This window comes from Macadamia integrifolia, chromosome 10 (genome assembly GCF_013358625.1).
Source record: "Macadamia integrifolia cultivar HAES 741 chromosome 10, SCU_Mint_v3, whole genome shotgun sequence".
Lineage (NCBI taxonomy): Eukaryota > Viridiplantae > Streptophyta > Magnoliopsida > Proteales > Proteaceae > Macadamia > Macadamia integrifolia.
The window spans coordinates 20,556,692-20,580,665 of record NC_056566.1 but is presented as its reverse complement, the minus strand read 5'-3'; the positions used below and the strand labels follow the sequence as shown (position 1 = coordinate 20,580,665).

General features: G+C 38.8%; 1 protein-coding gene across 2 annotated transcripts in view; it reads right to left on the bottom strand.

Annotated features, from left to right (window-relative positions):
* Positions 1-23,974, bottom strand: part of LOC122091525 (histone acetyltransferase GCN5) — a 49,190-nt gene that overhangs the window by 9,601 nt on the left and 15,615 nt on the right. For both annotated transcript variants that reach the window (XM_042661527.1, XM_042661526.1), the window contains 5 exons: positions 19,585-19,684; positions 16,583-16,651; positions 14,702-14,756; positions 14,392-14,513; positions 12,807-12,900 (listed from right to left, as the gene is read on the bottom strand). In XM_042661527.1, the coding sequence (XP_042517461.1) occupies positions 12,807-12,900; positions 14,392-14,513; positions 14,702-14,756; positions 16,583-16,651; positions 19,585-19,684 (440 nt within the window). The remainder of the gene's footprint in view (positions 1-12,806; positions 12,901-14,391; positions 14,514-14,701; positions 14,757-16,582; positions 16,652-19,584; positions 19,685-23,974) is intronic.

Here is a 23,974-nt window from a genome sequence, read left to right as displayed (position 1 = left end):
CAACAAAGCGTTCCTAAATCTTCCTCATCTATTACTCATGTTAACTCTCCTTCAGTTGAGGACACAAGTGTGCCTCGTGTTTCAGGTTCGTCTGATGAACCTAAAGATTTTTTTGAAACTAAAGATGATTTGGTTGAGGAAACCAAAAATGATTCTTCTGAACATGGGCAAATCCCTAATAGTCCTTATGTTCATCCTGTCCCATTTCCTAATCGCTTGGTAAACAAAAGGAAGACTGCTTCCATGGACAAAATTTTAGAATTCTTCAAAAAGGTAGAAGTGAATATCCCCCTTTTGGATGCCATATCCCAGATCCCCGCCTATGCAAAGGTACTAAAAGATTTGTGTACTCACAAACGTATCACTAGTGTGCCCAAAAAGGCGTTCTTGGCAGGTAACATTAGTCCCATAATTACTCAACCTATAGCAGCCAAGTATAAGGATCCAGGGAGCCCTACCATATCTTGTGTCATAGGCAACACCTACATTGAGCATGCCTTACTTGACCTTGGCGCAAGTGTGAATCTTTTACCTTACCATGTGTACAAGCAACTTGGATTGGGAGAATTGAAAGCCACTGGAACTACTCTTCAGTTAGCAGATAGGTCTGTTAAAAGTCCTAAAGGGATGGTTGAGGATGTCTTACTAAAGGTGGGGGAATTTATTTTCCCTGTTGATTTCATTGTGTTAGATACCAAGCACTTCTCAACCAAGGATGAGATCCCAATAATTCTAGGAAGACCATTCTTGGCTACCAGTAATGCATTAATCAACTGCCGGAATGGTTTCCTAAGATTATCTTTTGGTAACCAAACTGTTGAGTTTAACATGTTTAGGATAGGCAAGCAACCACATATGGAAGAAGAGATTAATATGATTGAGGATTTTCTGGATTTTTCTAATGATTTAATTACCAACTTTGATATTAATTTTGATTCAGAATTCCAAGAGTGTATGGATGAGTTGGATGATGATAGTGAAAATTTCTTTTCTGAAGTCTTGAGTCTTCACACACCTGTGGAACCCTTAGGACCCCTTTCCAATTCCATTCCCAAACCTTTCATAGTTGAGCCCCCAAAGCTAGATCTTAAGGAGTTGCCATCTAATTTGAGGTATACTTTCCTATGGCCTGACCAGACTCTTCCTGTAATAATTTCTTCAAATTTGACTTCTAGCCAGGAAGAGGAGTTACTTAAAGTGTTAAAAGATAATAAGGAAGCCCTAGGTTGGACCATGGCTGATATCAAGGGTATAAGCCTTTCTACTGTGCAACATCATATACATCTTATGGAGGATTCCAAATCATCCACGGAACCCCAAAGAAGAGCTAACCTAGTGATGATGGAAACTATTAAGAAAGAGATCCTAAAGTGCTTGGATCATGAAATAATTTATCCTATTTCTGATAGCCAATGGGTAAGCCCAGTTCACGTAATGCCTAAGAAGTCTGGTGCGACTGTAGTTCCCAATGCCAATAATGAACTAATTCCAATCCGCGTCCAATCTGGGTGGAGAGTGTGCATAGACTACAGGAAACTTAATGTGGCAACCTGGAAGGACCACTTCCCATTGCCATTCATTGACCAGATGTTAGAGAGGTTAGCTGGACATGAATACTATTGTTTTCTTGATGGATATTCCGGCTATAACCAAATCCCAATTGCTTTAGAGGACCAACATAAGACCACTTTTACATGCCCATATGGAACATTTGCTTACAGGCGTATGCCTTTTGGGCTTTGTAATGCCCTTGCTACGTTCCAACGATGCATGATGAACATATTTTCTGACATGGTCGAAAAATTCTTAAAAGTATTTATAGATGACTTTTTAATTTATGGGAATTCCTATTCTGAATGTCTTCATCTTTCTCTAGTTTTGAAAAGGTGCATATCTAAGAATTTGATTTTGAATTGGGAGAAATGCCATTTCATGGTTAAATCTGGTATTGTTTTAGGCCATGTAATATCCAAGGAGGGAATTAAGGTAGATAGAGCCAAAGTGGATTTAATTAATAATTTACCACCTCCTCAATCTGTTAAGGACGTCCGATCTTTTCTAGGGCATGCGGGCTTCTACAGAAGGTTTATTAAGAACTTTAGTCAGTTAGCCCGACCTCTCACTTCATTACTTGCCAAAGATCAAACTTTTGAGTTTTCTAAAGAGTGTCTAGAATCCTTCAAACTCAAGGAGTTAACCAATGCACCCATTGTTCAACCACCTGTTTGGACTGAACCTTTTGAACTGATGTGTGATGCTTCATATTTTGCCATAGGAGCGGTTTTGGGTCAAAGGATTAATAAGTTGTCCACTGTCATTTATTATGCCAGTAAGACCTTAAATGATGCACAACTCAATTATACAACCACTGAAAAAGAATTTTTAACGGTTGTGTTTGCATTAGAAAAGTTTCGGTCTTACTTAGTTGGTTCACATGTGGTGGTGTATACTGATCATTATGCTCTCAGATACTTAGTTCAGAAGAAGGATGCCAAAGCCTGTCTCATTAGGTGGGTTTTACTTTTACAAGAGTTTGATTTAGAAATTAGGGATAAAAAAGAAGTTGAAAACCTAATTGCAGACCATTTATCCCGGCTTTCCAATTCCTTGACTGTCGATTCTCCAGTCAACGAGAACTTTCCAGATGAACAGTTATTTGCAGTGTCCAGTGAACCATAGTTTGCTGACATTGTCAACTTCTTAGTTTCAGGTGTGACTCCGGATCACTGGTCCACCCATGATAAGTATAGATTTCATTCCCAAGTTAAGCACTTTTTCTGGGATGATCCTTATTTGTTTAAGATATGTCCGGATCAGATTATCCGACGATGTGTTCCTGATCATGAGCAACATTCTATTATCTCTTTTTGTCATGATCATGCATGTGGTGGACACTTTGGACCTAAGAAAACTGCTGCAAAGGTTCTCCAATGCGGATTTTATTGGCGTACTCTTTTTAGAGATGCTTTTGATTTTTGCAAGGCTTGTCCCGCCTGCCAGTCTTTTGGCCGTATCAATAAGAGGAATATGATGCCCCTCAACCCTATTTTGGTAGTTGAGATCTTTGATGTTTGGGGCATTGATTTTATGAGACCATTCCCTAATTCCTTTGGGAATCTGTACATACTTTTGGCTGTTGATTATGTTTCTAAATGGATAGAGGCCATACTTTGTAAATCTAATGATCACAAAGTGGTGGTCTAGTTTCTTAAAGAGAACATTTTTTCCCGCTTTGGTGCACCACGTGCAATAATTAGTGATAGGGGTACTCATTTTTGTAATCGGTCTTTTGAGACCCTAATAAAAAATTATCGGATCACCCATAAGTTATCTACCCCTTATCATCCCCAAACTAGTGGCCAAGTGGAGGTATCTAATAGGCAGATCAAACAAATCTTGGAGAAAACTGTTACTCCCAACCGTAACGATTGGTCCCTTAGGCTCATTGCTGCCTTGTGGGCCCATCGGACTGCATTCAAGACCGATCTTGGTCAATCTCCCTACCGTTTGGTGTATGGGAAAGCTTGTCACTTATCAGTTGAGTTGAAACATAAGGCCTTTTGGGCCATCAAGAAGCTCAACTTTGATTTGTCTGATGCAGGCATTCATCGTAGGCTCCAACTATCTGAGTTGGAGGAACTTAGGAATGAAGCCTATGAAAGTTCTAGGATTTATAAGGAAAAGACCAAAGCTTTCCATGATAAACACATTCTGCGTAAATCTTTTACAATTGGTGATAAGGTCTTATTGTACAACTCTCGATTGCATCTTTTTCCTGGTAAGCTTAGATCCCGATGGGATGGCCCATTTATTGTCCATAATGTATATCCCCATGGGGCTGTGGAGATTTTGAATCCAGGAACAGGGGTAATTTCGAAGGTTAATGGTCAGCGTTTGAAGCCATTCCTCTAGTTTCCTAATACTGGTAGTGAAGAGGTCATGGATCTCCATGAACCTCTTTACACTGATGACTAACTTTTAATCAGGTATGACCCCCTTGCATTGTCTTTGTTTTTAATTCTTTCCATGCATTGAGGACATTGCATGACTTAAGTGTGGGGGAGGGAAACCAGTTTCTGCTTTTTCCACTTTGTTTTATTTGTTTTTCTTTTTGTTTTTTTTTTGAGCTTGCTAAAGGATGAAGTCCTACTTTGGCTTTTGGCTAATGATTATACCATTCGGTTGCTTGATGTATGAAAATAAAAGTTTTGACTAAGGTACCCATTTTGAACGTATAAAAACCCTGTTGAGAAGAAAGAAACAAGCCTGTGTCTTGAGATGGGACTTTCTTTTGAAAAATAAGAGACCCCTGTTTTATGGTGTTGGACCATATGTAAGTCTGTGGGTTCCTTGTACTTTTGATTTGGAGTTAAGACCTTCTTTTTAATTTGGCATGGGTTGTCAAATGCACAATTTTAAACGAAATGTGAAATGTGGTATAAAGAAGAATAAGAGTTGATTCCCTTGGAACTAGACAGGGCATTGCGCCTCAGGAAGTGTGGTGTCTTGATCGAAATTCCTTGGGAGGAAACTTCTGAAGGAACTCTAGCATCAGTCTTTGTGGGCATATGCAAAAAGCGAAGCTACATAGTAACTTGGGTGTCTGGTATTTGCTCCACCATGTCATTCAGGCCAAAAGTAGTGGAGTAGAATAGAGTTTAAGCGAAAAAAAAAAAGAGAAAAAAAATGTGCAAATGTCATTAATGCTTAATAATATGTTTTGGTAAAAAACACTCCAACGCCTTATTCATTGGTTCCCTATTTCTTCATAAGTGGTTTTGCCTTAAGATAAAGATGTTTTGGAAGAGACAAGGTGAGTTCCAAATTAAGAAATATGCTAGTGCCTGGAATTGATTAAAGGTAATAAAAGTTCAAGTGTGAGGGTCCCTTGTAAGAAAAATTATCTTTGCTCTGGATCGGTATGAGCCTTACCTTTAGCCAAGGTTGGGATTTATTTATTCTGAATTTTGGGTGTATATTCACTGCAAACACCCACGAGACAACTCGTCCACTAGGGTAACTTAGGGGTTTAAAGGCTTGTTGCACATGCTAAGTGCAACCATGATTCCTACGAAAGTGAGTTAGGCTTTTTCTTTCATTTCTTTATTTATTTATCTTGCTCGAGGACGAGCAAAAGTCAAGTATGGGGGAATTTGATGAGCACAATAATGTGTGAAATCTTAGGGATATAAGTGTACATTTTGCCCCACTTTGGATAGTACTACTTTTATTTTTCTTGTTTTTTTTAGTTGTCAAGTTTACAAGAGAAAGTGCTTAAAGTGAATCAAGAACCAGTCCAAAGGTGGGACCCACTCATTGGTACCACATCCTCTCCTACAAAATCCTGAAGATTATTCTCTCCTTGCCACCTCACAAGATTTTGAAGATACTATACAGAGATTCCTTTCTGATTTAATCAAGATTGCAAGATATTGGTTAATATTGCAATGAAGGAATGGAATTTGTTAATTTTGGAAACGGATTCTCTCTTTCCTCACACAATATCTCAGAGAATGAGGATTTTTACTAAGATTTTATTTTATTTTATTTTCTTTCTTTTCTTAAAGAAGACTTGTAGAAGGAAGGAGGCAATACAAAAGCCCTATAAAAGCCCCTTCCTCCCCCCTCCTAATTATTATTCTCCTTAGTTTACTTTCTAGTTTATGCTTAGTTTTCTTCTTTCTCTCCCTCTCTCTCTCTTTAGTTTTAGTTCTCTATTTTTTCTTTAATCACTTTTGTAATATTTTTTTTTTTATGTCAATTAATACAATCACTCTTTTATTCTTATTCAGCCTTCTATGTTTATGATTTATGCAATTGAGTTGTAATTTTTAAAGTTATAGTTCTAGGCTTAGATCTAGGTGACAAGATCACAAGCCGTGGAGCATCTTTTTTTTCAAGTTCAGTTTTTTTTTGTTTCAAGATTTGTTTTCTCTAGTACGAGAAATTTCAGATTTGGTTTATTCCAGATCTGGTTTTTAGTACTGGTAGTATCTCAAATCACCCAAGTTTTCAAGTTCAAGCATTGATTCAAGTAAGTAGGCTCCTTCAATAATCTTCTCTCCCCCCTCTCATTCCCTCTTCTGACTACCCTTTCTTTCTTAATTTAGGATTTTAATTTCAGTCGTTACATTATTGCTATCCCTTTCCCCCAAGGTTCATGGCTAGTGTATGCCAACTAGTGTATGTGTTGGCTTTGCCCCTCCTAGCCATAGAACCATCAATTTATTGCTTTTATTTTAATTGTCTCCCTTTCCCTAAAGCCAAGTAGAGTAACCCTTGTAAGAGTGACTCTCTGGTCAAGTAGGGAAGCTCATATTATGATGCATCCCTCGGGCTAAGTAGAGAAACCTACTTGTGAGTCTCTCTCTAGCTTTCTCCCCTTTCTTTTACTTTATTTTTATTTCAACATTTTTTTCCTTTATTTTTTATTTTAATTGCGTGGGTTGTTTATTTTCACTTATTTATTTATTTAATTTTAATTGCGTGGCTTGCATCTTTAAATTCTTAAATGACGAATGGTTAGGACATTATTTTAGATACATATGTTTAGGATGGTAGTTAGAATTAGATCACAACCATTAATAGGTTCACTTTCGTATTATTAAAAGAAAAAAAAATAAAGTGACTGCTCTCTCTGAGTTCGACCCGTAGCTACACTGATCCGTACGCTTGCGGTTACATTTAAAATCTCAAACAGCAGCAGATAAAGGAAAGAATCATATTCAATCTGGGGATTCTTCCAACACTGTTCCACAAGATCCACCACCGTTACCACCTTCATCACCATATGGAACTAGTAGATATGATGATGGAGCAGAAAGAGCAATAAGATTGGATGTCCTTGATTTTTATGGAGATAATAATTCAGAACTGTACCCTTGACTGGATTCACAGCTTAGAGACATTCTTTAGATGGTACGGGTTGACTGAGGCCCGAAAGATCTTATTTGCAGGGGTCAAACTAAAAGGCACGACCCGAGTCTAGTGGATCAAGCAACAATAACAAAACCGAACCCAAGGCATTGGTTTAGTCACTACTTGGGCTGAAATGCATGAAGTCATGAACCGAAAACTCTTGCCTTCTAATTACAAGCAATGCATGCATCTCAGGTTTACACAGTTGAAACAAGGGAATTTGACCATTGAAGAGTATGTTGCTAGATTTTATTATTTGGCCACTCGTTTTGATTTTGAGTGGGATGAAGAAGTATTAGTGGCACAATTCCACAATGGTTTGCACACTCAACTTAGTGCTGCCCTTGCATCTAGCCGACTGCCTACAATGAAAGATGCCATACAAATAGCATATCAGGCTGAGGAGAGTCTGAAACGTCAATACAATCGGAGGCCATTTACAAATGCTTTTCCTAGAGTTCCTAGTTCTATTCAACCACAGTTGTCTCCACAGGAAAATTCAATCAGTAGACCACAGGCTAGTACTTCATCTATGGCATCTTCACGACCTAGCCGATCGTATTCTCCACCTCGTCGTGATTCAGACATGTCATCTTCACGGCCTAATCCTCCATACTCCTCACCTCAGCGTGGTTATGACAGGAACTCAATATTTCCAAAGGAGGCTATTCAATGTTTCTCACGCAAAGGGTATGGGCATAGAGCTAATCAATGTCCTAACCGGTTGTTGGCCTACATCGACAAGGACAATTTTATACCCTATGCACTAGAAGAGCAACCGAAAACAGGAATAGTAAATCTGGAGGCTGAATGTGATCGTGAGCCTAATGAGATCAATGATGGTGACAGTGATGGTGAGCCTCAACAGTTTTGTGATCCATCCTCTTTTGACTACACAAGATTTCCGAGGAAGATGATTGGCGTCGTAACAATATCTTTCAGATCGGGGTGCGATGCAATGATAGCTTGTGTAATATAGTGATTGACCTCGGTAGTTGTACCAATGTTGTTGCTGAAGATGTTCGCAAGTTGGGTCTGAAAACTATGCCTCATCCAAAACCCTATAAGGTTGGATGGGTTAACAACAATAATCTGAAAATTTATGGAAGGTGTTTGCTCACGTATTCCATTGGTGGACTGATCGATAAGGTCCAGTGTGATGTTCTCCCTCTGAAAGTCTATCACATTCTTCTGGGGCACCCATGGTTGTTCGACAAGAAAGCCAAGCACTGCGGATATGAGAATACATACTCTTTTCAGTATGGTGGCCTAGACATGAAGTTTCTTCTAGCAAAGGATCTTCCCCTCTCTTAAGCTCAAGCAGACAGTTGGTACTTTTCTCATCAAGCACATCGACTCTGACGGCATTCTTGGACCTCAGCCAAACTCGACGGAGTCGAGTTCTTTTCAGAAGAGGAGAGTTGATGCAGATGTGGCTGGTCTTACCTGGTTGGACCAGCATAACCGGCTTTAGAAGCCAAGAGCTAAGAAGAACCGATCCAGGCAGGGTTTTTGGCCCAACAAGGGCTGGTAATTAGTTTTACATTGTCTTTTATTTGTCTTTGAGTAGGATACGTAGGAGGTAGAGAAGTAGGTTTATGTTGCAGTCTAAATAGGAGTCAATTTTAGTTTTGGAGTCTAAGTAGGAGTCTTTTATTTTCCCTTCATATACTTGCATAACTCAATGTTTGATTTTTAGAGTGAATTTTATTTTAGAATTAGTGAATTTGTGAGTGGTGTGTGATCCCTTCCCCCTCTTGTACGATTTTCCCTCTTCTCCCTAAGGCTACTCCATCACTATGACTCGTAGTGAATTCTTCCTTAGTTGAAGGAGTGATTCTATCAACACCTTTCAAGTGTGATTCCTTGAAATCCTATTGACACAATGCTCCTTGGTTCTCTTCGTCTTTTTCCCTTAGTTTATTTATTTTTTATTTTTTTAATTTATTTTTTAATTTATCTTTTAATTTATTATTTTTTTTACACCAGCAACAAGAAGATAATTTCATTTCATTGCACAAAAAATTATCATAGATACAAAAGCTCATATCCAAAAAGAGCAACCCAGAAACTGAATGGCCTATACATGAAGACCAAGTAAAATAATAAATTAAAAATAAGAGAAATAATATATATATCTGATTTTTCCATATCTTTATTTTTTGGACTCCTCCAAAAAGAGATAAGAGGACTCCAACAATGTCAGTTATTTTATTTCATTGTATTTCTGTTTTACCATATGCCATCATCATTTTACACCAAATTTTGAACCTTGTGTCTCCCTTCAGATAATAACACCCTGATTTGCAACCTTCAAGACTATTTTCCAATGTAAATCTTAAGTTTCCCTATATCTCCATTTAGAAAATATTCAATTTGACTTTAGTGATACCCATGGTGGTCCAGAATCAATTTGGTAACCTCACAATGTCCATACACAAGGTTTTTAGAACTTGGCATGGCCTATACAAACATTCCGATGTGTCCTAATGGATTCTGGACAACATTCACTCGTTGTCAGCAGGATCATCTGCCCTGAAAGATTGATGGAAAGGTAGACAGCTTCTGAAGTTGGCTGCATAACCTGTAGTTGGGAGTCGATAAGTTTTAAGGTCCATATGAATCCAGCACGTAAAGGGCAAACCTGAAACAATTGGCGAACAGTTCAAACCAAGGGCTCCACAACCTCACGGCTCTCACCGACCTCCATTAGGACTCCTGTCCTCTCTACAGGTCCCCACTAGGGTCCAGCCTTCTCAGTGAGCCACATAAGGGCTCCAGCCCTCCTATTGTACTGCCAAAGGCCTCAGTCCTCTCTTGCCAGTCCTCTGCCCGTCGCCAAGGCCTCTCAGTCCCTCTCTCAATCACCATCTCAAATTCTCGATGCAGTGGGCCCCGACAAGGACCTCTGCTTCCCTGTTATCAACGCCTGGCCTCCGTCAGACCACTGCCAGGACTCCTGCCCTCCTTTTGACCTCCGTTCAGCCTTCCTGGAATCACAGACTGACACACTGCCCCCTGCAACCTCCATTCAGCCTCTCTCAATCGCAACCTGGCCTCCACGAGACCTCTGTGATCTCTTCCTAGACTCGAGATAATCCTCCGCCTGACCCCCTGCCCTGTTATCACGGCAATGTCCTGGGAAGTAATGGGGGTAGTGATTCGAATCATTACCTATCACTCCAGCCAGGAGCTACCAAGTTGAATGGGACCAACTACCTTGCCTGGTCATGGGTTTCCCTCCTCACTATCCGACGCAATCATTTTCCGGGGTACCTTACAGGTGACACCCCAATGCCCACTAAAGGAATGGCCAAAACAAACTGGCTGGCAATCGATGCACTAATAATGCCGTTTTTTTTTTACTCTATAAAACCATCAATATGTTCCAGCTTTGGCCTGCTGAATTATGAAAAGGACTTATGGAAGCCGTTTAACACATGCTCAATCCAGTAACTATGCACAGATATATGGTATCAGAGCCAGGCACGCTTAACTAATCTTGTCTTCTTTTCTGGCTCCAACGAGCCTTGCGTGATCGTGCTTCTCCCTGTCTTGCTGCTGGTGCTCTCTCCACTATGGTCTCCTTCACGAATAACATGGAAGACATCAATACACAGCCATCCTTACCACCCTCCATCACCAACACTAACCCTCCACCCGCCATCCCCACTAATGGTTCCCCCCTCTAACCCGCCACCACCCCATATAACCTCTTCAACAGCTACCCCTTTCATACACTCTCACCATTTTTTGTCCATCAAATTGGAACCTAAGAACTATCTTTTTTGGCGTACATAAATCATTCCCTTCATTAAGGGACAAAATTTATTTGGTTACCCTGACGGATCTACACCATGTCCGTCTGATCCTATAGTTGCTCTACAATGGCGTCGTCAAGATAACCCTCATAAGTATGCTCATTGCCTCATTAATTCAAGAAATATTTTTGCTTGTTATTGGGAAGACCACCAGCCGTGAAATTTGGGTTACACTCACCACCTCCGCCTCTACTACATGGATGCTCTCTTTGCACCTCGCGTTACAAGATCTGGTTCACAAACCAAATGAATCCATTACTACTTCCTTCATAGGCTAAATCCATCGATGATGAGCTTTCTGCAGCTGGCAAGCCCCCTACCTTGGAAGACTTCAATATTTATGTTTTTCGTGCTCTCCAATCTGATTACATGACATTATCCTGTCACTTGTCTGCTGCCCTAATCCGATACCCTATACGGATTTGCATGCACTCCTTAGTCATGGGTTTCTTCATAGATCGCCTCTTCACGAGTTGACTAAAGCATCCTCAAATGTGGAATCTCAATCCAACAATACTGCCCAATCTCAGCCCACGCAAGGTACCCCCACTGATCAGCTGCGCTCTACATCTCCTACCTGCGGTTCTTCTCGAGGTTGTGGTGAGCTGGGACATGGTCAAGGACGTAATGGCTGTTTGTATTGTGTAATCTGTCAGCACACCAATCATGTTGCCACCAATTGTTACCACCGTTAGCAGCCCCATAACCACCCCCCCCCACCCTTAACCCACGCCCTATCCTCCCAACCCTTATCCTCCATCTGCCCATCACACCATGCCCTACCCTCCCCCTAATCCCTATACATGGTTTCCTGACATTGGGGCCACCCACAACTGACACCTGACCTTCAGTCACTCACCTCTAATGACTCCTATTCTAGTCCGAATCAACTTCACGTCTGTAATGGTAGGGGACTTTCTACTTCTCGCCTATAACTCCTCTCCCTCATTGTCTTTTTCGGCTATCTATTGTTTTTCACGTTCCTACTATAACTAAATCTTTACTTCATATTCAAAAAATTTGTACTGATATTGACATCTTTTTTTAAATTTTGCCTGTCTCCTTTCTTTGTCAAGGATTTGGCAAACCAAGGCTACTCAACATTTAGGCCCGAGTAAGGGTGGTCTTTATGCTTTCTCCACTACACCCGTCTCTTGCTTTTTTTCCCTATGGCTGGACTTCCCATCCTTGGTACATGATTGAATCCAGACTTACCATTCTCCTAAGGAATACAATGGAAGAAAATATACACTTCCCATACTCAAAGAGAATAATAATAAGAGAGAGATATACACACAGCAGGATTGTTGGAGTGCAAGCTAAGCAATATGAAGTTTCCTAAATAAGGGAAACCATTCCACATTGGTTGATATGACTCACCCTAGGTAAGCATTCCTTAATTGTAATCAATTATTCTATTATAAATAAGAACGGCCTCTGTCATATTAGATAAGCCCATCCATTCTCTCAATCCCTTTTTCTCAACTGTCTATTTGGTTAAAATGAAAAAAATGAAGAAATTTAGTGGTGGCTGTCTCCTGGCCAACAAAATTAATTCCAAAGCAAAGGAGCTAATTATTTATTGTGCAGAAATATGTGAAGGGTTCCAAGATATGTCTATTGTTGAATCTGAACCAAATGGGGTTGCTATATAGATCCTGATTCACCATTCAGCATTATTTAAAGTCAAGTTAATAGTTAATCCAAAAGCCATACACATACTTTCTTACCATTCTTAACAAGTAAGATCTGGTCTACCCCTTTGGTCTTTTGACTCCTTCAATCTGTATAAGACTCCATACTCGTGTAATCAATTGTCATCCATTGCAAGTATCAATACCACATCCATGATATGAGGTCAGGGGAAAAAAAAGTGGGGAAATAACACAGTATGCAATCCCATTGTTTTGGTGGGTGGTAACTAGTTCAATCAAGGCTCTGTATTTGCAAGACAAAATAAAAAATGGAATTTTAAATAACGCAAAAAAACATAACAAATTCCAATGGCATGAATCACACTAGTTTCACCAAAAAGAAAAAGAAGACTAGCAAATATAATTGGCTTACCCATGGGGTCTTTGATAATATCATAATAATCAGGCACTTCACGCGAATCAACAGGCTCCTTGAATGGCCAAGCATCAGGATGATCATGCATTATCTGTTAACATGCAAAGGCATACAATAAAAAGAAATTAACATCTATATGGGGCATCAAATATGGCAAACCTATAAAGTCACTAAGTGCATAAAAACCCATTCATCCATCCATAGATGCATACCCATATAAATGACATAGAAAACAAAGTGATTGATCCAAAAAAAAGAGTAAGATTATGCTCCAATCCATTATATCATGGAATGACTGAAAGGGATTCCAAGTGCAGTCCACATGGGGGATTCCTAAGAGTATTTTAAAATGGCAAAAGCTATTGTGCAAGGATACACACAACCATTGGATGAGCGATGAGGGTCTACGGTGCACCCCCTCACTCTCATCTGAAGGTTGTGTGCATGTCATGCACCATGCACAACCGTGTGCAAAACCTCTCCCCTGAAAAAATAAAAAGAATCAAAGAGCATAAGAAATAATAATTTACAGAGAAGTATGATTATTTTTTGGTATGGATATTTTTTTAAGATTGAACCTTTGTTTCTTTTAATTATAGATTCTCCCATTGTTCAAATTTTCCATATTTGGAGGCCAAAGGATACTTTTGTTATGTGAGATCTTTCAAACTGTTGATTGCTAGTACGATCAATTTTAGTCCCACAGTCCTGTCTGGGTCTTGTTTGGGAATTTTGTAACTATTGCTCTCAGTTTATGCTGGATAACCTATTAAGTGGTCCAATGTTCTTTCGTCTTTAAGTCCCCAAGTCCAAGATTCCGTGTTTTAGTGACATTTTCCTCTCCTCTTCCTACTCAGAATCCAAGTTTTGAACTATGCTCCTTCCCCCATCCAATTCCTAAAAATTAGCCTCATCATTCCAGAGATATCAAAAGGAGGGGGAAAAAAAAGTGGTCTATCAAAAAAAATTGGTGGATGTACATTCTTGAAAGAGTTCCAATGTAACTGCTCAAAGTCTTTGAGAGTGGATGGATCCTTTGATTAGATTATGACAAAAATTGAGTAGTAGTGATTCTAGTGAATAACTTGTCAAATCTAATCTGTCCACTTGATCACTTCTTTACTATTTGGCCTCTTCATTTATTCTTTTGGTCTGCTTTTCCACTGGAAGCTCATCTTTTGTATCCCCAATTTAGAATCCAACTTTAACTATCTCAAACTTTAACCTGACTTCTCAATCTCAATACAATTAATTTTCAGCAAATCAACCCTTTCTTCAGCTGATTTTTGCCTTTTAAAATTACCATTCATCTACAATCAACAGAGATTTTACATGTATATCTTTAGGGGACCATTTCTATATTAGCAACACTTCTCAACTATCAAATTATCAATAAAATTTCCGCTCATCTTCTTTGCACATTAGTAGAAGATGTTCTCACAAGAACAACTGAAGGTATTCTAACTTTGAACTGTAAACTCAAGGCAGTGGCTGCATTACTTCATTAAATATGCAATGAAGCTACTGTAACCAAACATAAAAGAAAAGCCACAAAAAGTATGTACTTGATCAGATAACTCGCCTTCAAAAGTGAACGCATGAAGTTATTCAACATCTGCCGGTAGGAGGCACTATCTGCAGAAGCACCTAATAATGCTCTAAAGCGTGAATATCCCCACTGATCAGGAGTCCAACCAGCCTCTCCTATGCAACAAAACAACAGTAGAAACTCTTTTTTGATAAGTGACGACATTTGAAAATAGACAAAGGAATGAATATCATGCAATTAAAATAATGAGAAACGGAGAATTCTCTCAGTGCAGAACCAGATTAAGGGACATAATCCATGGAACTTCAGAAATATAGAAATTAGATGTAACTTGAGGACTTACTCAAACCAGGGATATCCTCAACTTTGATGATCTTTTTGGGAATCCCAGCTTCTTTCTGAATGAAAACCATTATCCACTTTCAGCAAGAAAGAAGAAAAAGAAATGTTTTATCTTACTTCATATTTTATTCTATACACAATTACTGCAGTCGAGTGCAGGCCTCAGCACAATGGTAAGGTTGCTCCATTGCGACCCAGTTGTTGAGGATTCGAGTTATGAAACAGCCTCTCCATGAAACGGGGGAAAGATTGCATATATCAAGACCCTCTCCAGACCCCACAGTGGAGGTAGCCTTGTGCACTGGGTACTTTACCCAATTACTGCACTCCTCACTTATGTACGCAACAAAATTTAACAGTTTATTGTGGAGCACATAGGGTTGCATTCTTGTTTGGAGAAAGTAGTAGTGGAGATAAGGGTACAGATAAGATTTCTCCGCTTATCTTGTCACTGGTCTAGATCATAGCAAGTGCGAAGGCAAGAGGTTGTTCAAGTTTGACACATGTAAACCCATCAATTAACCTGGAGATAGAATTTAAGAATTTATTTCTTTTTTGTTTACTTATTAACAAGGATAGAGAATAGAGATTTATCAACTGGATGCACAAACTTATTGGATTATGTCCAAGCATTAGTAGATCATATCACTAGATGAGATCTTTCACTTATTATTTTGGCAAATAATTGATCACTGAACCTGCAATTATATGGTAGCACTGCAGGGTTTAGCTTTAGCAAATTTCCAGCCCTTTTTCATTGAGTGTTACATTGAAGGTGCACAGCATCACCAAAATCTTATTAAAACAGGAGAAGAAAAACATTTCCCACCCAACCACATTTCTATTTGTACAAAAGTTGAGAATAGATTATTCTCATGACTAGTTTAACCTGGTTGAAGATGAAAAGGTAGAGAATTTGAGATTCATGTTGAGAAGAATGTCAAGGCCAGGATTTCCAAGGCTAACAATACGATACAGGATTTTAGTAAGAATGGGGTTGGGACCATTCGGTACATGTTGTCCTTCAATAAAGTTAGTTTCCATATGTATGTGACGATATGGTATAATCAGTATCAGTAATTTATAGCTTGGTGATAAAATACCTATGAAATGTCCCTTTGATGTTGGAACCTGAAAAATATTATATATATATATATATATATTATAGGTACTGATATGAGCAATAGCATTCATGATTCAACACAGAAAGATAGCATCTAAGATGTCCTAAAGCATTTATTGCTTCAATTTTTCTTACTCTCTCCCCAGCCTTCCAATTCTATTGCTCTTCAATTGTGTTCCACCAAAACGTTGGGTTTAATCATACTGAACTTCAGACATCTACTTTCAAGTCATCAGATTTCTTCTGGGCTCTGCGAATTTGGTTTTTGTTTGATGTCATCTTTACCTATTTTGTTCAAGAGAAGTGTATAAATTATTGACACATAGATTCTGTGTCCAAATAGTTGGAAATTGAGTGCTAACTTAACACACTTTTCCAAACCATAAAAGATTGGTACCATGAGTATTTAGGTTGCTCAAATATAACTTACATTATTTATACCTCATTTCTAGAAAAATAAACCGTGAAATGCCATTTATTGGTAAGACTTGCTGAATGTCTTTTAAGAATATTACCCATATATATAGGTCCAAAACACCTCTATCCAAAAGTTTCCATCTTAACTATGTTATTTGACTTACAGATACTTAACTTTCTCGCATCATGATAGCGCTATACAAAATTCTATGAGCAATCTTATATATTTTATTCGACATGAATCTAGCATGTGCAAAGGCTCCAGAAATGGTTTCCCACAAAATATATATATATATGGGTATGTGCTGGTAATAGATCATAGCAGTGGTCGAATGAATATACCTTTTGAGAGTCAATTCCTGGGTACACAATGTGACAATTAGAAAGCTCTCTTATCTTTTCATCAATTGCCTACACTTGAAATAACAAGAGAAATTTCAGACTATATCAAATAATTATCAAAGAAATTGACTCAAACATAAAATTCGAGTTAAGGATCTAAAGAATTCAAATCGTATAGACAGAATGGAAGCAAAGAGGGCTGCGCTTCAAAACTGTAGATGTCGCTTCTTTGATAACTTATCATTGCCAGACCCTGCCCCTTTTGATAGGAAATTTTGAAACTGAAACAACATCAACAGGGCCACCTCTACAAAAATCCCTTACAATGCCACCTACCAGCCAATGGCACATATAAAAAGGACATTAAAAGTCCAATTGTTACTGAAATAGATGGTTTGAAGTTTATGGTGAATAAGGCCCCAGACCAGGAAGCATTTAGGCCCCTGCCGTATTAGGAAATCATTATGGAGAATATATTGCAAGTGTTCAAAATATTTTAATCCTAAGGAAAGTGTCACTAAGGAACAGAAGGACTACAGGGCTCAGGAAAATGAATTGGTAGCATTTACAAGAGAGTGGAAAAATTCTTGGTTAGATGACACAAGGTGGTCACAAGTGAAATAAATAATAGACTCTTGATGCAGTTGTATTGAGTGGGTAGCATTCTAGGTTAAAAGACACAAGTAGGTTATGGGTCAAAGAATCTCAAAAGACAGATTTTTGAAGCCATTGTAGCAAATAAATACGAGGTTTTCTAAATTAGAGAGGATGAAAAGGTGTTGTATAAAATAGATATGGAGTAACCCTTTGACTATCAGACTATGTGAGCTACCAATTTATTGATTTTTTTTTAAGTGGAAAAAGATGGGCTTTGGGCTCAAATGCAGGAAATCGACATTATGTGCTATAAGATGGCCTTTTTTATGCTAATTAACAGGCATTCTTCTGGGTATTGCAGAAGTTAAAGGTGGGCATTAGGCATGTGAACCCCTCTTCACCCTCTTTGATATTGTGGTGGAAGTTTGACTTGCATCCAACCAGAGTCTGTACCCCTGGGTATCATGAAAGGCAATGCTCATGATTTCCCAGACTTCTTTTAGCGTCAAGTTTGCATTGATGACACACAAATTTGTGAAGCTACTCATCACCAAACAAGAAACCCAAGACTATTGGATTTCTTTTGGTGACCTCAATTCTCAAGATTAATTTGAGAAAGTGTACCTTTTTTCCAGAAAATTTCAGGAATTGGAGGAATTGGCTGTGGGCTGGGCTATAAGAGACAGATGAGTTGCCATTTAGCTATTAGGGCTGCCATTAGGAGCTAATCTAATCATCCACCATTAAGGACCCTGTCAAACAGATTTAGTAAGAAGCTAACCTCCTAGAGGAAAGGATACCTGTTGAAAGGTGGAAAGCTGATCGATGTACAATCTGTTCTCTTCGAATTTCCCACCTATTTTCCTTTTTTGTTCTCCATTCAAGTCTGGTAGCTAACTATTTAGGGAAACTTGGAAGAGACTTCTTGGCAAACATTCAAAATGATGCCAAAAAAAAAAGGCACTTAATAACCTTTGACCAGACTACCATGCTAAAGGGAGGGGAATTGTTAGGGTATTAGGCTTTCAAAGTTGCTATTAAGGCCCCTCTTTATAAATGGTCATGGAAATGTTGTTGTGGTTGAGGCAGTCTACGGAGAAAGCTTGTTCCAGCCAAGAAGGTGGAGTTGAACTGTTGGGTGGTTGGGGAAGTCAACTGGAGAAATCAAGAATAATTAGCAGGTTTTCAACAGTGTCGAGATTCATGTCAGAAGAGGTATGCCACTGAAGTCCTAGGTCCCTTGGGTAGGTGTCCTAAGTTTTCAGATGGGATTTCCTGACCCTAATCATTTTTCCATTGACAAAGAATCTTCTGTGGGTGAAACTATGACCAATTTCAAGAGCTCCAGGATTCCAAATTGGATCGGAGAAGCTGTAATTGATACCTCCAAATTGAAGTGGAGAAGCTGTAATTGATGCCTCCAAATTGGATAGCAGAAGCTGGTCTGCAGCCGGGGATGGGATTTTTTTTATATCTGAAGAGATGGTATTTTTTTCCTGTCAAATATTACGGATCGGTTAAGAAGCTTTGGACGATGAAGGTAGCCAGAAAGGTAATGTTCCACCTTTGAAGAATCATTGGAAGTCCAATGTGTCACAGATACCAAAAGGATGCAGCCTTTGAGAGGTAGTTACAGTATTGACACACACACACACACACATATGCAATGGAGAAGTTCACACACATAATTGTCACCTTTTTATGGCCACATAAGGAGCCGTCCATTGAACATTTTATCAGTTGTGGGTACACCTGCAAGATTTTCCTAAGTTGAACTTATCTCAGAACAGTTTTGGCTTCACTAGAAGAGGGAAGGTGTCATGAAACCTATGCTCAGCAATGGTGTGTTAGTTCATCTGTTAAGAAGGGAAATACCGGGTGTTCCAAAATTCTTAGACTCTGATGATCCAGCTTGTCTCAAAAATATTTAGAACATTGATGGGCTTTGAAACAATATTAGAACCAGCTGAAGCAGTACCGCAGGTTAAGACACCCACCCAAAAAATAGATAAGAAAAAGAGAGCGGTAGGGAGAAAATCTGGCTCACAGTTGGGCAGAATACCCTCACTGTGAGCAATATGATGTATTCATAATAAAGTTGGGCAGAATACCCTCACTGTGAGCAATAAGATGTATTCATAATAAAGAAAGGAAATAACTACAAGTATACACCTGGTCTATAAGCCAATACATAAAAGCCCATATACCAAAATTACCATCTACGGTGGTACTAAACACAAGAATCTCGGTAGGTTTTTAACTGTAAAGCATGCAAAAATCGTACAAACGCTGAGTCTGAGAAAAGGGCATCTTTGAACTGAAATAATTAAACATCAAGACCATTAAATTTTTGAGGGGCTAAATTCTTTTTTTTTTTTTGGATGAATGCTAAATTCCAATTTTACCTGCCTTTGTCGGCGAATCATAGTTGATAAATCAGTATATGGAAGCTTCGGATCAATTTTGCATTCCATAAGAATTCCTCCATCATAATCTTTAATATACCTGGAAAAAAAATGAAATTCATGTAAATCCCCTCTTGTAAACACATGGCTTTGTGGCCAAGAAGATCCTATCAATAAAAACATAATAAATCTAAACGAAGACTGCAATAGCATTATAACTACAACCATAGTGACAGGGACTCAACTCAAATGTTTGACTGCAATTAACAACAACATAATTTGAACGAAAAAACCAAGTGGCATATTTTCCTGATAGCGTAAAGATAGCTTAAGAGATTTGCATGGGAGTGACACAGGCAGCATCTTTGCCAAAATAAATGGGTCTGAACATCATCAAGAACCTGGGGTTTTAAACTACAGCCCCCAAATGACGAAACAACAAGAAGAAGAAAACCCATGAGTGGGAAGAAAAGGGAAACATCCCAAGTGAAATATCAATTTATTTCAAGATAGTGAGTTACAATTGTATCATCGTATGGATCACTTTTTTCCCCCTCTTTTTTTCTTTCTTTTGATTGGTGAACTTCAGGGATAGAATAACTCCATTTCAACCATTAACTTAAAAAATAACCAAAAACTTCAACTAATATCAAAAAATTAATAAAAAATAAGACCCTCAACTCAATAAATACAACGCTGATAGCTCAAAATGGATATAAACCCAAGAGGTTGTGGATTCTACAGCTTCGAGAGAGACAATGTATTCAAGCGAACTGGTTGAAATATGGACACATTAGGACTCTTCCTCTCCATTGTTTTGACTCTTCAAACAAATCCTTTCAGTGTAACCCAAGGGAGAGAGAAATTAGGACAAGGGAAACAGAATAGGGAAAAAAAAGCACCACATAAAGCACCACATACTTCTTCTAAAACCATTTCAAAGCTTATGTTCTACCATTAGCCGCCAAATTCCCCTCCATCGATTCCCTCAAATTCTATGGAAAAGGGGGTCCAATCCAGCAACCCATTAGGCCATCACCCAAAAATAAACACTGATTTTACCTATTCTCAGACAACCCTTCTATATTAATCTCATTCCATAAAACTCAAGTAGTAGAGCTATGGTACCAGGAAGCGGGTGCAGATGTTAAGAGTCCGAGACAAACATGGGCGTCCAACTTGACAAATCCCAAAGAAGAAAAGATTCTTGAACTTGTTGGGTATACACATTTTTTATATTTTAAAACATATTATTAGTTATTTTTAATACAAACATTATGAGATGATATAGAATAAACATAAATTAACTAATCTGAAAAATTAAGACATCTAAGATATGCTTTATTCCTACAAATAAAAATTCTCAAAAGGGTCTTACGATTAGTGTACTGTTGGTGTACGATGTCTTGTATTCCGTCACAATTTAACCCAGGGAGTACTGGTGCAGCGCCTTGATAGGTAGGATGGCGGTCCCACTAACCGGTTAGCGGGCCATGGGAGTCGCAAGGGGGGCAGGAGGCCCCCCTGCATAGCAGGGAGTGTAAGGGAGCGCAGCCCACCGCTCGAATTTTTTTTATTTGAGGGCAATTATGTACTTTCTGGATTAGGATTTTTTACTAAATATTTGTAGCGAGGGTTTATTTCTCTGTAATGCAAGCAATACTGAGAGATGTGAGGGACGAGCGCTATAACCCTATTCTCCATTCATAGTGAAGTAGGATCTCATCTCACCGGAGACGTAGGCAATCTTGCCAAACCTCGTAAATCTGTGTGCATTGCTTGTTCTTGTTTTTCCATTATCTTCTGCATCGTTTTAGGGTTGCGTTTCTACAAATTGGTATCAGAGCTCTAGGTTTCCGTTTTCTAGGGTTTTACTATCACGATGGCAAGGAATGGATCGAATGTCAAGTATGATATCGAGTAGTTCAATGGGAAAAACAATTTCACCCTCTGGCGTCAAAGGATGAAGGATCTTCTGATACAACAGGGTTTGGCGAAAACGTTGTTGGGAAAGTCGAAGAAACCTGCAAAAATTACTGACGAAAATTGGAAAGAGATGGAGGAAAAGGCGGTAAGTGTTATTCGATTGAATCCTTCTGATGATGCCCTACAATATGTTGTGGGTATCGAATCTACACCGCAGTTATGGGCAAAACTTGAAAGCATCTACATGACGAAGTCCTTAATAAACAAGTTGTTCGTGAAGAAACAATTATATTCTCTACAAATGGAGAAAGGTACGGATCTGTTAGAGCATCTTAACATGTTTAATCAGATCGTAAGTAAACTTGTAAACCTGGAGGTTAAGATTAAGGATGAAAACAAGGCGTTACTGTTGCTATCATCGATCCCAGAATCATATGATCACCTAGTAACGACTCTGTTGTACGGAAAGGAGACCTTTGAGATGGATGAAGTCGCGACTGCCCTCATGTCCAATGATACAAGGAAGAAAGCTAGTAGTACAAAATCTCAAGGAGAAAGTCTTTTCAGAGGTGACAAGGAGCAGGAAAGAGGAAGATCAAATCAAAAGGGATCTGGGAAGAGTCGATCAAAATCAAAAGGGGCAAAGACAAATGTTTCTTGTTACTATTGCAAGAAGGAAGGTCATATGAAGAGAGAGTGCTTGAAGAGGAACGCAGACTTGAAGAAGAGAGGTGTAGATAAGGCATCTGAGGAAGCTAGTGTGGCTGACAGTTCAGATGGAGATGTACTCTCTATATCATCAGGTAAGAATCAACCTTATGATTCTTGGATTTTAGATTCTGGATGTTCATATCACATGTGTCCACATAAGGATTGGTTTGATATATATCAACCATATAATGGTGGGTCTGTCCTAATGGGGAATGATGTTGTATGCAAGACCATTAGGATAGGCACTATCAAGATCAAGATGTCTGATGGGATAGTAAGAACTTTAGCAGATGTGAGACATGTACCAGAATTAAGGAAAAACTTAGTATCTTTGGGGGCACTTGACTCAAATGGCTGCAAGAACATAGCAGAAGGTGGAGTTCTCAAAGTTATTAAGGGTGTTATGGTTGTCATGAAGGGACAGCTAATAGGACTTATACAGACTCATAGGGAGCACTGTTACAAGTGGAGCATCTGTGACTACAAATGTAGGATCTAATACAAATGATACCTATCTGTGGCATATGCGGTTAGGGCATATGGGAGAAAAAGGATTGATGGAGCTTCATAAAAGGAAATTGTTAAAGGGAGTGAAAACTTGTAAACTGAACTTCTGCAAGTATTGTATGTTCGAGAAACAATGCATGGTTAGTTTCAAAACTACAAAACATAACAGTATAGGGGTGTTGATTATGTACACAGCGATGTATAGGGTCCTTCAACAATAAAATCTAAAGGTGGGGCAAAATACTTCGTGACCTTTGTTGATGATTACTCAAGGAAAGTCTGGATCTACTTCATGAAGCATAAAAGTGAGGTGTTCACTAAATTTAAGGAATGGAAGGCTGAGGTAGAAAGGAAAACAGAAAAGAAAATTAAGTACTTGAGAACAGATAATGGAGGGGAGTACACATACAAGTCGTTTCTAGAATTGTGCAAAGCTGAAGGGATTACAGTCACTTCACGGTTCCATAGAAACCACAACAAAATGGTGTAGCTGAAAGGATGAACAGAACACTTCTAGAAAGAGCTCGGAGTATGAGGCTGAATGCAGGGTTGAGTAAGAGATTTTGGGTAGAAGCAATGAATATGGCATGTTTCCTTATCAATAGATCTCCATCAAAGGCGATTAATTGTAAAATTCCCGAAAAGGTATGAATAGGAAAACCAGTAGATTATTCTATTCTAAAACTATTTGGTTGTCCAGCCTATGCACATGTTAAGAGTGAGCAACGTTCCAAGTTAGACTCAAAGTCTAAGCAGTGTATCTTTCTTGGTTTTAAGAAAGGCGTAAAGGGATTCAAGTTGTGGGATCCAAGTTCACAGAAAGTTGTGGTTAGTAAGGACGTTGTGTTTGATGAGTCTCATATGGTGAAGTCAAATTGCAATTCACAAGCAATTGATGAAAAAAAAGAAGCGTCCACTGTGCAGGTGGAGTTAGGTGAGTCAGAAACAACAAGAGAAAATGAGTCATTAAGTGACTTACCAGGACAACAAGAAGCAGTAGAAGTTCCCTATATTGTGGCAAAGGGTAAAGGGAATCATACTCACAAAGCACCTGTGAGATACGGGTTTGAGGACATGATTGTCTATGCCCTCACTATAGGTACAGGTGATCCACCTTCCTATCATAATGCTTTGAGTGATGCACAGCATGATAAATGGATGGCAGTTAAGATGGAGGAAATGGAGTCTCTACAGAAGAACAAGACTTGGGAAATTATGGAAAAACCTAAGGGAAGAAAAATCATTG